Source organism: Brassica oleracea, chromosome C2 (genome assembly GCF_000695525.1).
Source record: "Brassica oleracea var. oleracea cultivar TO1000 chromosome C2, BOL, whole genome shotgun sequence".
Classification (NCBI taxonomy): domain Eukaryota; kingdom Viridiplantae; phylum Streptophyta; class Magnoliopsida; order Brassicales; family Brassicaceae; genus Brassica; species Brassica oleracea.
In genome coordinates, this window is record NC_027749.1 from 49,857,967 (window position 1) to 49,874,857 (window position 16,891).

The 16,891-nt window shown below is 30.5% G+C and overlaps 2 protein-coding genes across 2 annotated transcripts; both read left to right on the forward strand.

The window, feature by feature from the left end:
* Positions 1-7,204: 7,204 nt before the first annotated feature.
* Positions 7,205-9,182, forward strand: LOC106325223 (titin-like). The gene is made up of 4 exons (XM_013763253.1): positions 7,205-7,492; positions 7,583-7,820; positions 8,051-8,314; positions 8,702-9,182. The coding sequence occupies exons 1-4, from the start codon at positions 7,472-7,474 to the stop codon at positions 9,118-9,120; spliced, it is 942 nt and encodes a 313-aa protein (XP_013618707.1). The 5' UTR covers positions 7,205-7,471; the 3' UTR covers positions 9,121-9,182.
* Positions 9,183-16,000: 6,818 nt separating this feature from the next.
* LOC106327259 lies at positions 16,001-16,440 on the forward strand. Its single transcript, XM_013765367.1, has one exon. It carries the CDS (start codon positions 16,127-16,129, stop codon positions 16,337-16,339), a length of 213 nt encoding a protein of 70 aa, XP_013620821.1. The 5' UTR covers positions 16,001-16,126; the 3' UTR covers positions 16,340-16,440.
* The last annotated feature ends 451 nt before the right edge of the window (positions 16,441-16,891 follow it).

The window sequence follows — 16,891 nt, forward strand, 5'->3', positions numbered from 1 at the left end:
TTTATTTCGGGTATATCCGAACCGATCCGATATAACCCGAATCCGAATGATATATGGTTACTTTATGGGTTCTATGATGTGATACAAAACCGACCCGAACCCGATGTGTTATATCTGAACCCGACCCGTACTTGCAAATTTACTAGAATGGGACCTAGGAGGTGTTATCAAACAGAACCGAAATCCGAAAAACCCGACCTGAACGCCAACGGGTACCCGAACGCCCAGGCCTAGCTTCACCCGTTTAGGGTTAGAGACAACATATATTCCATCAGGCCGCAAAAATTTTCAAACTTCAGAGCCCAATCATACAACACGCGACCAATCCCAACACCCGGCTGGACACGTGTCGTCCTCTCGTGCAACAATTTTCTGACGTGAACGCACATGTGACGCAAAGAGGAGTGAAAGAACCCTTCTTTATAATAATATATAGATATAACAGCATCAAAAGCTTAAGCTTATATCATTAAATGATATATGAATGAAACTACATTAGGTACATATTGAACATGTATGACCTATTCTTTTGGATGTCTAAGCAAACAGAGAAGATGTTTTAGTAAATGTTTTTTCTTCTTATTTTAGGTGTTGACCAAAAAAGTATTGTAGGTAATTAGGTAAATTTTAACTATTGTATATGTGATAGAATGAACTTTTTATTGAAGGTGAAAAATAAATGAAAAATATCGGTGACAAAAGTCTCCATGATGGTTGATGAAATTCTGCTATCTTTTTTGACTAGATCCCTAATATAAGAGCATCTTTACCGGCAAGTCTCTCCAAATTAAGCTTCTCATATTATTTTATTAATTAATGAATAAGATAAATAATTAAATTTAAAGATTAAAATAAATTTCAGTGAATAAAAGACATTTATATGGCTTTGAAGTCTCTTCAAGTGATTACAAAGGCTAGTAACCTTGCGGAATTGCGTAATCGAGTCGTAAACGCGATTACGCCAGAATTTTGCCAATCAAAAAAAGTTGCGGGATAAAAAAACCGTAAAATGTAAATTTATGTTTTTCTAACATAAATACAAAAGATTTTTTCACTAAGTGAAAAATTGAGTTTTAGTGGATTATTTTTAAAAACTACACTTTCGTATTATTAAATTATATGATAACACCATTCAAAATTTTAAATAAATAACAATAAATATTTTAATGATAAAATTATACTAGAATTTGTTTTATACTAAGTTAAAGTCCCTTAGAGAAAAAAAAGTCCCTTAGAGAAAAGACGTTTCTTTTCTCTCCTACTGTTTTCTTTTTTATTAGTTTTTCTGCAGTGTTATAAAATACGCTATGCGCTCTTTATGCTGTGACGTAGTGTCTAGCGCCTAGTTGTATATGCGGACGTCTAAACGGACATACACGGATATATACTTTAATCTATAATATTATATTTAGCTATATAATAATAATATTTATCTATATAAATATACTTATAAGTTATATCTAGTATCAGAATCAGATATTATGTATACTAAAATAATATAAGAGTTTTCAATAGTATATATGCTATAAATAAAAACACATAAAATTAATAACATTTTAGAATTTTAGAATCAAAATAGTTATAATGTGAAAATGATGATATAAATAAAAATAAAAATAAAGCATTGTCTAATTATAAAAGTTTAATGAAACATAAAGCAAATCAAAGTGAGAGCAACAAACTTTACGTTTTTTTTTCTTGCAGCTAGAGAACTAGAAAAAATGATGAATTGAACGTGAATTATGAGTTAGGATTTCTTGTTTTATTTTAAAACTTTATTTACTCTACGTAGTGTAGTGTATAAGATAAACTTCATAACTTTTAAGTAAACACAAACGCATATACGGTGACAATATGCGGAGTATACGGACTACGCGGCCGAATATACATCCAAATTTTAACAGACCGTATAACACGCCACACATGATGTTTTCGGTACGTTTAGTAGCCGTGTAGCAGCGTATACACACCGTACAGGAGCCCGCACAAGGCGTATTTTGGAACATTACTTTTTCCGGATAGAAACTCACTTTTAAAAGCCTCACTGCGCATGCCCTAAGTTTCAGATCTATTGTTATGCAATGTGATTAACAAATATTTACAGTAATTAGTTAACGAACATAAATGTAACGTAGATATTTGCTTTCGAGAAAAGTATTTAAATACAACTGCTTCCAGTTATACTTACATAACATAAATATATAAAGTATGTGCATTACAGTCTTAATGCCATTGCAGTTGGACTCATGTCACCACCACATGCGATGCACCAACACCAACTAACTTTATCCCAGCTATTTTAGAACTCACGTATCATGTTATATAATTCATGAACAAAAAAAGTTATATATAAAAAACTTGACAAAAATGTTATATAATTCATTTAAATATTCCGACTAAAAAAGGCAACGCAAACTTTAAAGCGCAATATACAATAGTGGATATGAATGACTCGATGTGTTAAAACATTAACATGCCCTTTTTTTTTCTTTTGACTAAATTAACATGCCACTTTAACATTAGATAAAACTATATTTTGATCCGCGCGTTTGTTTTCACTCTTCTATACATAAATTATTGTTTTAGAACATAAGTGTATATATTTTTAACGTTAACCGTATACTTAGATATTTATATAACTATTTCAAATACAATAATTTTATAATTTACATGTTATAATTAATCAATTGTTTAAAACCATATGAATTTGTCAATTCTTATTATATTTTTATCTTATTGTATTTGCATTTAGTTATTAAGAAAATTAATATATTTATGAGAAAACATATTTGAAAATTATTTCGTATTTAATTTATGTTAAATTATGACCCGATTTTCAAAGCTGGATTTATTTTTACTAATATTTTTTATGCTTATTTATTTTATATAATATATTATTGTATATACAAAAGTGTAAGATGTGTTATTTCCAGTACGATCCGAAAAATAATATCAATAAATCATCTTATACATCATTTATCAGCAAAAATAAGACAATCAGTACTAAAATAAACCAATAAAAAATCCTGAAAGTCTGGTTATTGATTCGTCACAATATCTAATTTTGAGATTAAAAACCATTCAACAATTAGTTTGATGTCAGATCATCTCGACTAAAGTCTACAACAATAGCTGAGGCACAGACCTATATGGATGTATGGAGATAATCGAATATTGCTAGCTTAGGCACAAGACTATATGGAGATTAATGAATTTTGTTATACATTTTTATATAGACTTAATAAACGAATGTATTTGGATAAAGATGCATGCATATATTATATATACCTACAAAAGAGTATACATGCAACATGTTGTATGCACTGAGTCAGCTCCAGGTGTTTTGGCACATGTAAACATGACCCGAGCTGTTTACCTTTTATTATTTAATAAACAATAAAATTTAAAGAAAAAAATTGATGACCTCACACCAAAAATCCCATCAAGGCTTGTAATATTCCAGTGTAGCTCTATAAGAAAATCTTGTGTGTGTATATATTGACTCCTCTGCCTAAAACTATAAGAGCATGATTAGTGAGAATTCTTAGAGTGGAGAATCAGTTCTTAGATTTTTTTAGTTAAAAGTTAAGAGACAGTTTCTTATATTCCGCTAATAACTCCATTCTAAGAACTCTCATTAATCATGTTCTAAGATCATAAAATAGTTTAAGTCTTTGAGATAGCTTCTAGAAATTATCAGAAAATAGTTGTCCTTGACAAGAAAAATCCATTCTATATAAAAAAAAAACATTCTCCAAGGCTTTTCTGGTATAAGAAATATCAGTATCCGCTATAAATGTGAACTGTGTATATTTTGCTAAAGGTGAATATATGTATATACAATAAGATAAATCTGAAACAATAAAAGTATACCATGAGTAGGAAAAATTGAAATCTTAAAAGTATACGCATAATTTTATATATTAAATACAAGCTTAATAAGACTTTTTATAAATGTTGCATAAGAAAGAGTTAATTAATCAACATCAATAAAAAATCTATCATTATAATATCTTTAAATTATTTATACATAAACGTTAGATCTTTGACCTGAATTTTGAGTCAAAATAATTTGTATCGCAAGCTTATATACGGTGCTTGGAGTCAATTGTTCTATTTGATTATCAGAATTTTAGTTGAGTATGTTCATGTTGATTACAAAAAAAAATTCTCTAACAAAATAATTAGAAGTTGCGTTTACCACGTCTAAATACATTAGAATCTGAGTGAATTCTCTGCACTCTTTCATCTAGCATTTCCTTATAGCATTCACATTATTTTAGTGGTTAGACGCAAATGCGGAACACTTTAGTTTCTAATTATGTTCATTAATGAACTGTATATGTAGATTATATTATGTTATACAACTCTAAGATATGTGTATCGATATATTTTAAAGTTTCAACATTTCAACTACGGCACAGCTTGGTTTAGATTGTAACTAAATTAGCGCATTCTTAATGCAAAGAGGAGGTTCCAAAATCTCGTTCATCAACGTCGTTCCACTTTGCGTATTCAAATACAAAAGAGTATTTATATCCAAGTCTCATATGTTTACGTATCTACAAAATTTAGAAAATGTCTCCATCAATACCAAATACTCATGTTCCGAGAAATTTCAGTTGCTGACAAAAAAAAAATATTTAAGTTTGTGATCCTATCCTCATGTCGATTCTTATGTTTGATCAACATGGTATAACAGTGTACATGATGTTTTTTTTGCCAACAAGTTGTACATGATGATTTAGTAATATAATCGTACGTACATGATTTTTTACAACAAAATCTTAACCGAGGCAAGTTTCTGAACCGAGCTAAGAATCCTACGTTTAGGTTATGCATGTTGAATTCAGTGTTAATTACGTGTTTACAGTTTTAGAAAAAGAATCTGAGATCCATGACACGAGTAGATCACGAGATGCATTTATTCCACATGTTTTGAGCAAAATAATTTGAAGAAAACATTCAATAACGTTCAATAACGAGATGCATATATTTCACATGTTTCGAGAAAAATAATTATTGTGTGTGCAACCTGTCTCGTGAAACCCGAGATCATCTCTTCCTCCGGTGTGAATTCTCTGAACAGGTTTGGCTCATTGTCACTAAGCGGCTAGGATACACGCCTTTTCTCTTTCATACTTGGACTGCATTCATGGACTGGTTGGGACTCAGAGATAGCGTATGTCCTTCTACACTCCGTCGTCTCGTCCCCCATCAGGCCCCATCAGAGACCCCATGCTATGACCTGCAGTGACTTTCAAAGTAATAGATAGGTCTTTTTTTTGTCACTAAAGTAATAGATAGGTTGATCCACCAATGCCATTCTCGCGAGGAAAGGGAGAAAGAAATTTAGGAGACTCATGTCTTTCTGGCTGAAACATGAGTTCACTCGTTAAGGATCTTGATTCTTGAATAGCCCATCTTTTTCTTCTTCTTTTTTTGGCAAAGAATGGCTATTAAGCTATAACCTTTTGTGTCAAACAAACAATCTCATTTTATAATGAATTTCTCATACTTATAAAAAAATAATAATAACGAGATGCGTTTATTTCACGCCGTACATTATTTGTAAACTATAAATGAATTACTCCATCTCAATTTGAGACCGCAAACGTTCAATAACGCATCCCTAATCGATTCATTAACTTTTCATAGTGACGTGAAATAACATAAATCACATAATCGAGTAACAATCTGATATTGATCTACAAAATTAGCTGTCTCAATTGCCAAACAATTATATAAAACATCTTTCATTTGTCCCAATTTTATCCGAAGCATCCCATGTGGTTTCTACTTTGATACTTTCCACCATTCCAAAAGTTCAACGAATTTTATAATCCACAAATAATATTTAGCATTTCTTTACAGTTTTTAAATCCAGAAATAATATTTGCCATTTATTTTTCAACATTTGTTGTGCACCCCACGCTGCATCCATCCCCAAAATCTACTTTTTAAGAAATGGGTTTGCTTTTATTGCATAATATGGGACACATTGTCTAATGTCTTTTCTACTGATTAGATTGTTAATAGTATCATGAATATAATTGACCGAACTTGTGGGTAAAGGATATTGATGCTTCTTCTAAAAGGAAAATATATCAAAACAACAAATCCGCTTTAACGAACAAAGATAATCTACTTAATAGTTCCATACAATGAATAAAGCTGCACTCTGATTAGTCTTCTCTAACCACTTCGAGCCATTCAAAAATATTTGGACGGAGGAGAAGAAAAAAAATCACAAAATACTTTCATCAAGCTTGCAATTTTATAATGTAAAGTTTCAAAAAAAACTTTATAATGCAACTCCTTTTAATAACAAAAAAACTTTATAATGTAACTTTATATTCTCGTATATAAAAGTAAGTAGAGTGGATGGATTCGTTGAGATGATGACACGTCATCTAATCATATTTTCCCGAACTAACATTGGGTCACATAACTCATAACATATATTAGACTTTGGAGTAAAAATTTCGGACGAAATTTACTATATTAAAATAAAGGAGGAATTATTTATAAATGTAGTCAATAAAGTCGGTGAGTATGATGCAAAGTATTGTCCTTTTCGATGCCAAAAGTTGATATCCCATTGCATGATTCCATTCCTTTTATTTATATATAATTTTTCTCGTTGTCAAGAATATACGTTTCTCCCATGAAAAAAAATTATCAGGAGAAAGCCTTTCATATAAATACTCCCTCTCCACACTCATCATTCATAAAAATTATCAGAAAAAAATTATCAGAAGAAAGCGTTTATGCATCCATGTAGATGATGTTCGTTACATCACACTTCAAATTAAATACGGATGTTGAGGTATAAAAACTATATTTTATGCAGAAAAAGCGTAGAGTTTGAATGCAACGACGAACCTAAACTAACAACATCTAGAAACTGATTTCTTAAAAATTGAATTCATACGTAGAAACAAACCGGCCGTAATTCAATAATGCAATGAAATTACAAATCATTCAGAGAGAAATCATCGGGAACACTCGCATTGTATGTCTATAAAACGTACCAACCTCGCGGCCCATCTTGTTCCCAAACCTCTTTAGAAAATGAAAAAAAAAATATAAATATAATAAATATAAAAAATAGTTTGTGAAAAAGTTCTATAAACATAACTGAAGGTGTTTTAGCAAAAAAAAAAAAAAAACATAACTGAAGGTGAGAATAAATCTATATATAAGGTACAAGGTGAAGGGTTTGTGTCTATATATGTTGGATGGTTAGTTCTCTGCCATGTGCTTTGGAATCAACCTCTTATGCTTTATGTTCTGTTAGCTCCTACCTTATACTATAACTTTCATTATTCATCAATAATTCAAACTCCTCCTTCGTCTTTTTATATTTTAGCCTTTCATATAAATACTCCCTCTCCATACTCATCATTCATAACACCTCTCTCTCTTCTTCGTTTAAAGTTCAATCTTCTTATAGCCACTGATTCTAAAAATGGGAGAAGAAGTCAAACCAGTAAGATTTATAGTTCCAGCAATATTTCAAATTTCAACAAAAATACACATTTCTTATTAAAAGGCGATTGTTTTCTTAATAAATTATTAGGAGGTAAAGGTGGCTGCCCCTGCTCCAGAGGCCGTCCCCGAGTCCGTCTCCTCGGAAGAGGAGGAGAAGAGACATGTGGCAGAGGAGAAGCAAGAGGCCGCCAAGGAGGAGCAACCAACGGTGGAGGAAGAGTCGCAGCCGCCGCCACCGCCACCGCCTCCGCCCTTCATACTCTACGTCGACTTGCATTGTGTAGGATGTGCTAAGAAGATCGAAAGATCTATACTAAAAATTAGAGGTATAAAAATATAAACATAAGGTTGTGTAATAATTTGACCCAAAAAAATATAAACATAAGAACCTTTTACATTATTAAAATCAACAGATTCATTCTCAAAATCCCAACTACCATATAAAACGATTTGACACTAGACATATATTATTTCAAAGTGACTAAATACTATTATATAAACTCCAGAGTGATATCAATAGTTACAATAGCTATTATTAAATATGAAAAATGCATAGGGGTGGAAGAAGTTGTGATGAACATGAATGAGAACCAAGTGACGATAAAAGGCGTGTTGGATCCACAAGCAGTGTGCAACAAAATCAAGAAGAAGACTAAAAGAATGGCCAAAGTCCTCTCGCCGCTTCCGGCTGCCGAAGGGGAACCTCTGCCACCGACCATAAACTCTCAAGTCTCTGGCCTCACTACCGTCGAGCTCAACGTCAACATGCATTGTCAAGCTTGTGCTGACCAGCTCAAGAAGAAGATTCTAAAAATGAAAGGTATACATATGTGTATTGGATCTAGTCAAAACCAAAATACTCCTATTTATTGCACCAAATTTTTAATTCTGTTAATATATAATGTGTACACGAAAATAATATAGGTTATAATGATAACTACGATTAGTATGGTGAGTCACAAGCATATATTTGTTGAACGCATTTGACTGGTCAGAGGTTTTGGATTTTCGGTTTATGATGTTAAATTCGGTATGTTCATATAATATATCGGATTGAATTAGCTAAATTTTAACAATAGTAATATTGATTTTGATATTGAAATTAACTCCAAAAAATTGGGGGAACGGTTAATTTTTTATACTTTGGTCAGTTGGTGTACCTTAATTCGTTAAGACTAACTAAAAAGACTATGGTATTGTTGTTTAGGGGTCCAAACCACTGTGACAGAGTACACGACCGGAAAAGTAATAGTGACCGGGACAATGGACGAAGAGAAACTTGTGGATTACGTCTACCGTCGGACCAAAAAGCAGGCCCGAATCGTACCCCAACCCGACCCGGAACCTGAAAAGTCTGCGGCCGAGGAAGACAAGAAGGAGGAGAGCGGTGAAGGGCCTGAGGAGAAACCCGCGAAAGAAACAGGAGGGGAGAAGGAGGAGGAGGAGGAAAAGAAGGAAGAAGACGGTGCCGGAGAAGAGACGGAGGTTACCGAGGAGATGGCTACGGCTGAAGAAGAAGGAATGAAGAGGATAATGTATTATTATCAGCCTTTATACGTCATCGAGAGGGTTCCTCCACCGCAGCTTTTCAGCGACGAGAACCCTAACGCTTGTTGCATTTCTTGATTTGGTTTCGTGTGCTCTACGGGAAATATAAGTATATTAGGACAATTAATTACGTAAGAAAAAAAAGAAGGTACCGATGCAAAAAATGGTGTAAACTATAAATATATTTATATTTTTTATACTTGGTGGTTTGTTATCTTTATTTATCGATGGATACGTTTTCACTTTAGTATATACGTAATTGCAACTGAAAAAACGATCGATACGGTCCATACGGAATCTATTCATATTCATGAAAGTATACGTAGATGTATGTGTACTATGTCTTGCGTTTGTTTTGTATATTCTTGGGGAAAATTTTGATTCGTGAGAATTTTTAGAGAGACAAGATAATCTAGTGGGAGTTAGAGATCCTGGTGGGTCGCACATGGTGTGCTCCTTTTTCTCCTTTGCTACGTCAATCTCCATTTCTCGGACGTGGCTGCTTTTCCAGCCTACCTTGTCTATTTCTTCTCAACCTCTCAACCTTTTTTTTTGAAAAAGGGCATAACCTCTCAACCTTTTAAAGGAAGTTTTCTTTTAATACATAAAGTTTGATTGGCGACTCTCACCGTATTGTTAAAAAGCGTATGGTTCGAAGAGAGATGAATAGATAGCTACAACGTCGTCTATTTTTGTACATGAAACTGCAAAAATAGTGACATTGATACGAAGACATTTGTTACGAACAAATGTGAATCAAACATAAAAAATCAAAAATATTTTTAAGATGCGATTGAAAAAAAAAATTCACGATTTTTATATTGATTATATGAATGAATTATTTACAATTCATAAAATGTATATATACATCCTAAAAATCTCATATATATTTTAACTCTTAAGAAATTTATTATCTAGTAAAATCGATTTTCCTAATCCTAAAAGATATATAGGTAGTGATGGGCATTCGGTTTTCATTCGGATCTATTCAGATTTTGAATTTTAGAGTTTGGTTTGGATTTTGCGGATTCAGTTCGGGCTTGAATATCATTTAGATTATGTAACCAAATTCAAAAATCACAATATATGTTTAAATCCTTAAAATCCAAAACTAAAAATAGTATACAAAATATATTTGAATAATATGTGCTAAATATCTAAAATTAACATAAAAATTGGTTTAATTTATATATTTGGAGAGAGTCAATAGGTATTAAGGGTATTTTCGATGTTTTGAGTAGTTTTTAATATATTCAGATATTTAATTTTAGCTATTTTTCAAAAACTTTGGATTATTTTGAATATTAGATATAAAATTAATAAAACAATTTAAAATGTAAAATTGTGATACGGATATTTTTGGATATTCGAATATTTCAGCCCAGATTGAATTTAGATCCAGTTCTTCAAATAGCAAAATTTTCGGCTTGTTTGTATACTATATCAATTTCGATTTGGATTTGGTACAACTTTTTAGATCGGATTTGGTTTAGTTCTTGAAGTCCTTCAAAATATTTTGCTCATCCTGATAATTAGCCAGTACAGTGATGTACCAAACTTTAGATCCCTCAATCAACAAGATTTGATTTGGTTGATGCAGTTCACGGGAATAGCGCGCATTAAGTGACGTGATGAGCTGGGCCGTGAAGTATAAAGCCCACAATGTCAGGTGGTAAAGTTCCTTCAACTTTTGCGTTAGAGACAAAGCCAATGATTCCGACGTGTTATCTTCTTCTATTAAGCTAATCAACATTATATATAAAAATTATTTTATGTATTAAATATTTTTATATATTATAAAATAATTAATATATATTAAATAATTAAATTTCAATAACTATTAAATATATAATTAAATTGGTGCAAACATATAAAACAATTTTATTAATCCAAACTTTTTTTTTATATTTGATAGGATATGTAATTAAATTTAAATGATACTAACATAGATAATATATTTTAGTATATTTTTAATATTAATGTCTATTAAATGATGATTTCTACTCATATAACTTTTTGATCATTTATATCTTTTATAGAAAAAAATTTAAATTATTGATAACAAAATTTTCATTGTGAGATTAATAGTTTTAGTAATTTATAATTTTTTTAAAAAAATAAGTTGTCAATGATCGTTCAAAACTTTTATCAAAAAATTGTTCAAAGTAAATTTTGAAACTAAAATATCGTATTTTATATGGTTTATAGTTTAATTTAAAACGATATATATATTAATCTTAATAATTAATTAAATTAGACTTTTTACTTATATAATTTTTGTAATCATTTTTATTTTGTTATAACAAAATTTTAAAACTATGGATCACAAAATTTGAAAGTGAGACTCTTAACAGTTTTAATAATTTTTAGCCATTTGTAAAAATTCAAAATATAACATATAAATAAAAATCTAAATTTTTATTATATGGTTATTGTGGTGATTTAATTTATTTAATAGTTTAAAATTAAACAAATATGATAGAAGATACACTATTTTTTTATCAAATCTTTATTATTCAAAATCATTAATTGCCGTATATACTTTAGCCATATTAGGTAATTCCGTAAAATTTATTTAAGAAAATAATAAAGTACATTAATGATGAATTTATTGTTAGTTTAATAAAAAGCTTATTATATAATTAGATGAACCAACATATTTCTCTAATGATTCTAAGAATCATCATATTGATGACATGTGGCTACAAAAAAAATTATAACGCTTCTCAAATAATATATAGGGATAACTTATCTGTGATCAAAAGGCATCCGATTCTCACAGTCAATAATGCAAGGACGAGTGTCATCGAGAAGTATTCAAGATTACTTATTATAATTTTGAGAAAATCGTAATATTCTAGTTGCAAACGCCTAACCGGTTGAAAACGGCTGTGGGTTATTGCAAGTTTTAGCATTATCAAGCGATTTGTACATCCGTCAGAAATTGATGCACTTACAAAATATTTATTACTGGTTTATTATGAGATACCAAAGTAGTTTAATAATAACTTATCAATATTAATACATTACAAAATACAAAACATATAAAATATAATAATTATTAATATATAAAAATAATAATAATATGTTTATTTTTTAGAAAAATAGATGAAAGTTATAATTTCAACAAAAATTATATTGAAAATTTATATTAAAAATTTTAAAAGAATATTTTTCGTTTAAAAATGTATATATCTTTACATGTATATTAATGTTTAATTTTTTTTTGAATATTCTTAGTTTAAAGTTTTATAAAATAAATTATGATACTATTAATGAATGCTAATAGAAGTCAACTTTTGATTTTAAGAGGTTTGGATCGGTTCGAGCAATTTATAACATTTTTTGTAATTACAAAACGCAAACAACCGCTAATAACCGCAAAAAAATACGTTTGTGGATGGTAACAGAAAAACCAGGTAGACCCTAACTTAACTCGGTAAACTGTTTGTTACTCTTCTTTGGGTGAAGTAACTAGTGTTGCAGCCAATGATGAAATTGAAATAACTTTAAACAGTGTTTTCTTGTTGTTTTCAATGTAGTGGAGGTGTATTATTATTTTGATTAATGTCAGAAACATATTAAATGCTCGTAAAGGCATCTCTAACTTCATTTTATTTTACACTATAAAATAGAGTTTACAGTAAAAATATTTCGATTGTATTCTATTTTTCACTCTATAATATAATAAAAAATGGGTTTATTCTATATATAGAATATTTTTTTTTTTGTTCATAATTTTTTTTTTCACTCTAAAATAGAGTACCATTGAAGTATATCACAATTTTATTATAAAATTACTCTATTTTATAGTAAAAATAGGATGAACCATTAGCGATGGTTCAAGTGATAACTCCCTAAACCTTCCGTCTATTCTTGCTACTAAGTACCAACAAAAAGTCTAAAATATCTTACAAGAAAATTCTCCTTCCATTTTTTAATGTTACGTTTAAAGAAAATTTTGATGTTTCAATAAGTTATTTTCATTTTTCTACATAACTTTTAACTTTATTAAAAACTGTATAGACAATAGTATTTTGTTTTTTATTTTGTAATTGATTAGATAGTTTTAATTTATAAATGATATGTTAAAATAAAAACTAAATTTCTTAATTGTTGTGCATATGTATAAAACATCATACATTTTGAAAACGAGGAAGTGTCATATTTGCACTTTTAATCATTGATATACATAATTTGTTAAATGAATATATTAGTTGGCTAACAAAATAATTTTCCCCAGGATACACCATATATTTGAGCTCTATTTTTTTAACTGAGATTGATCTCTGTAATTTATAATTTAGATCTAATTTCAGAGAAAGAAAAACGTTAAAGATTATTTTCATCATTTTGAGAGCACAAAAAAAAATTATAAGGCTTTTTTTAACACCAAAAAATTACAAGGCTATTATTTGAAACAATGGATTGGGTGAGTGGACTTTAATTTTTCCATAAATGGAATGGCCCTTATCTATCCACCAACATAAAAAATTTATAAAGAAAACATTATAAAGATATCAAATGTGTTTTCCAACAAAAAGAAAAATCAACTTAGCACAAATATTATGTCCATCGGTCTCCCAACAACTTTGGAACCCATCGTTTTCAATAATAATAAATCAAAAACCACAACAACCCATAGTTTCTGTGAAAGCACTGTAGCCTAATGGTTAAAGTTTAAATGCTTCTATACCCAAGTCTGGAGTTCGAATCCCACACTATGCAATTTCTTGCAGATTACAGGAAATTCAGGTTTCAAGTCCCGGAGAGAACGGTTTATTAAACAATTATGCAAATTACAGAAGAAATGCTTATAAGGGATCTTCAACATGGTGCAAGTAAATCTGGTCAGGTGTGGATCTTCGTAGGACGGCTCAGGTGATGCAGTTAGGCGTAGGTCCTCGTAAGACATGTAATATTGTCGGTTGTCGAATCATCTATGTAACATTTCTCATATCGTAATATAATATCATAATAAATCAGCGTTACAAAAAAAAAAATACAAATACTTTGAAGATGATAATTTTTTTTTTTGAAAAATATTTATGATAAAATTTCCTAGTAAATTGATCATAGCAAGTAACAAGTTTTAAGTTATTAACTTCCAAATTTTATGTAAAAGACTTGCTAATTATTATTTATTAGTAATAAATAGCCATTTATTATTGTTGGGACCAAATCGTCCCGAGCCATTATTGTTTTTGGTTAAATTTTTTTTTTTGACAAAACGCTTTCAAATTTAAGAACTTAAATGTTTACAAGATAAGACTATCTATTTATAGATAGATAAGCTTGCATAATAAACTTCATGATAATTGACATCTCTAACCTATGAAGCTACTTTGTATTAGAGTGTATATAGTTACAGTTGGTTTGGTTAGTTAGAACCGGTTTATACCGGATAGATTATCGTTGTATATAATCACTTGTACACCTTCATTTTACACTTAACAGAAATAATATTCACTTTCACATCTCTTAAGCTCATCGTCTTCATCACGAGTGCTCTGTTTCTGTTCAACTTCAATTCCTCTAATACTTAGGTAGAAATGAGTTTTTTGGTTAAGTTTGGTTCATAATCTAGTTGATGTTGCTTGTGCTTTATGCCAATCGGCTTATTCGCCAACAATTAGAGCTGAAGATTGTGTATTAGCCAAACTTGACAAAGAAACTAATGAGTTCTTAACTTCGGCAACTATTAGCATTTCAAATGTGACTCAATTTCACTTTCAAAAAGGTCTGTTTTTTTTTACAGAAAGAGTTAAAAATAAGGAAACAAAGAACATATGTTTTTTCTCCTAAAAACAAATCACATTACGCATGATGTTTTTGATTTTCCCAGGGTCTACAATCATACAAGTCGTTGGACTAATTATTAGCGAAATATATCTATAGATTTATTTAATAATGTTTATTTGACTTGCATTGACAATTTGACATTATCTTGGCTGAATAAGACCATAAAAAGAAGTGGCAACTATTGAGCAACGTAACACATACCTTAGTCGTGCTCCCAGGTTTTGAACGTTGTGATATAAAATATGCACCTCAAATATTATGGCCTTCTTGGTGAGTTGGTTCATAGATATTTCTGTAGCATCCGGATGTTCTTTTTATTTTTGCTAAAAACGTTAATATTGAGTTGGTTCATAGATATTTCTGTAGCACGCATATTGATGAAAGTGTAAGATTATACAAATCTTGTAAGAGAATCACCATGGCAAAAAAAAGGAAAAACATAGTGGAACTAGAAATTAAAGACCAAAGAGGATCTTTATCTGAGCCACAGAGAGATATAAGAGAGATAAAATGCTTTCGCCTCCTCCTTGCCGTCATGATGGTCCAGATGTTCTTCCAGCAAAATTTAACTTTCTTAAAACGTCACCTACTGTTAAGGATATATTTAGATCCGGAGTTAATATCCCTGCTTCTTTCCCATTCCAGCTCCATTCACCATTCATACTTCGAGCAAGTTCAGCCCATCCCACAATCTTTGCCACGTAGCTCTTATTATAAGCATGTTCATGGTTGTAATAAAATCATATCAAAACCTACCACCAACCTAATTCTTGGAAAATATTTTGTTATTCATCCAATTCTCATATTTTAGTTTTACAATCGAACATAGATTAACCAAAACGAGTAACAGCTACAATTTTAGTAGAATGATTCAACATTTGCTAGCTAGAATTGTTTGATAAACACAATCACATATGTTTCAAACTTTGTATGATTTCGTTTTCCTGTTATTAACCCTAATTCTAAATTCTTTGTATGAGATATTTGATATTTCTAGCGAAAAGAATGCGAACTTAGCGAAAAAGGTGCAAATAAAATTAAATAGAATTTAAGTCGGCAGATCAAGACGGCTACAATAATTTATGACCAGAACCTACCACACTTTATAATGGCCATAAAAGCTTCAGAGTCCATACTCTATAAATACATCACCGTGTCTTAAAAGATAAACCACATTGTCTTGTCTTGTCTTGTCTTGCAAATTACAAAACGAAAGGTTACTAGAGATTTTAGTTAACAAGACATCACAACGCAAATCATATCCAAGCATCTTCATATCATCATGATAACAGTAGCTATCGCCGCTGAGTTGCTTGAAGAATACACGTTGGCGCTCGCTCGCATCACTGCAACACTCCTCCCTCAACCACCGACAAGTCGCCATCGAAGCGTCCGAGCTCCCACTAGCGGCGGCCGAGCCGATTCTCCCTTGCCTCGTAGCGACATCTCATCGTCTTGCGCTCCAAACTACGCCGCTTTTCTCTTAAATTTCTGAGTTTTTTTGGTTGTAGATTTTCGGATGTTCTTCTTATTTGCTGTTATTTCGAATCATGTATGCTTATGTTATGAAATTTGAACTTTCTATTTATTTTATGAGTTTATGTTTTTCACTCTAGAAAAACTGAAAAATGTAAATTTTATCGAGAGTTAAAAAAAAAATCATGTATCATTAACGGTATAGATAACGAAAAGAATATTGTAGATAGGTATAAGGATTTATTGAAAAGCGTATAAAATAAAATGTAAGGTCAATACTTGAGTTAATCATTTTCTTTTTGTAATTTTGCATGTTTTCAGATAAATTTTTTATTGTTAGATAATTGACATCATCTAGCGTCATAGGAAGTGTGTAAATCAAAATTAAATAGTGTGTACGACGTTCAATGAACTTCGTCACGCAAACTCACCATAATTATTCTGATGATGAGAGATTAACTAACAGCGACCAAATGAAAAAGTATAATAATTGCATGTTTTAGGACCTTATTGATTGATTATAGACTAATTATAAGGACGACCAATAAAGCAGTTGAGATTTCCGTAAACA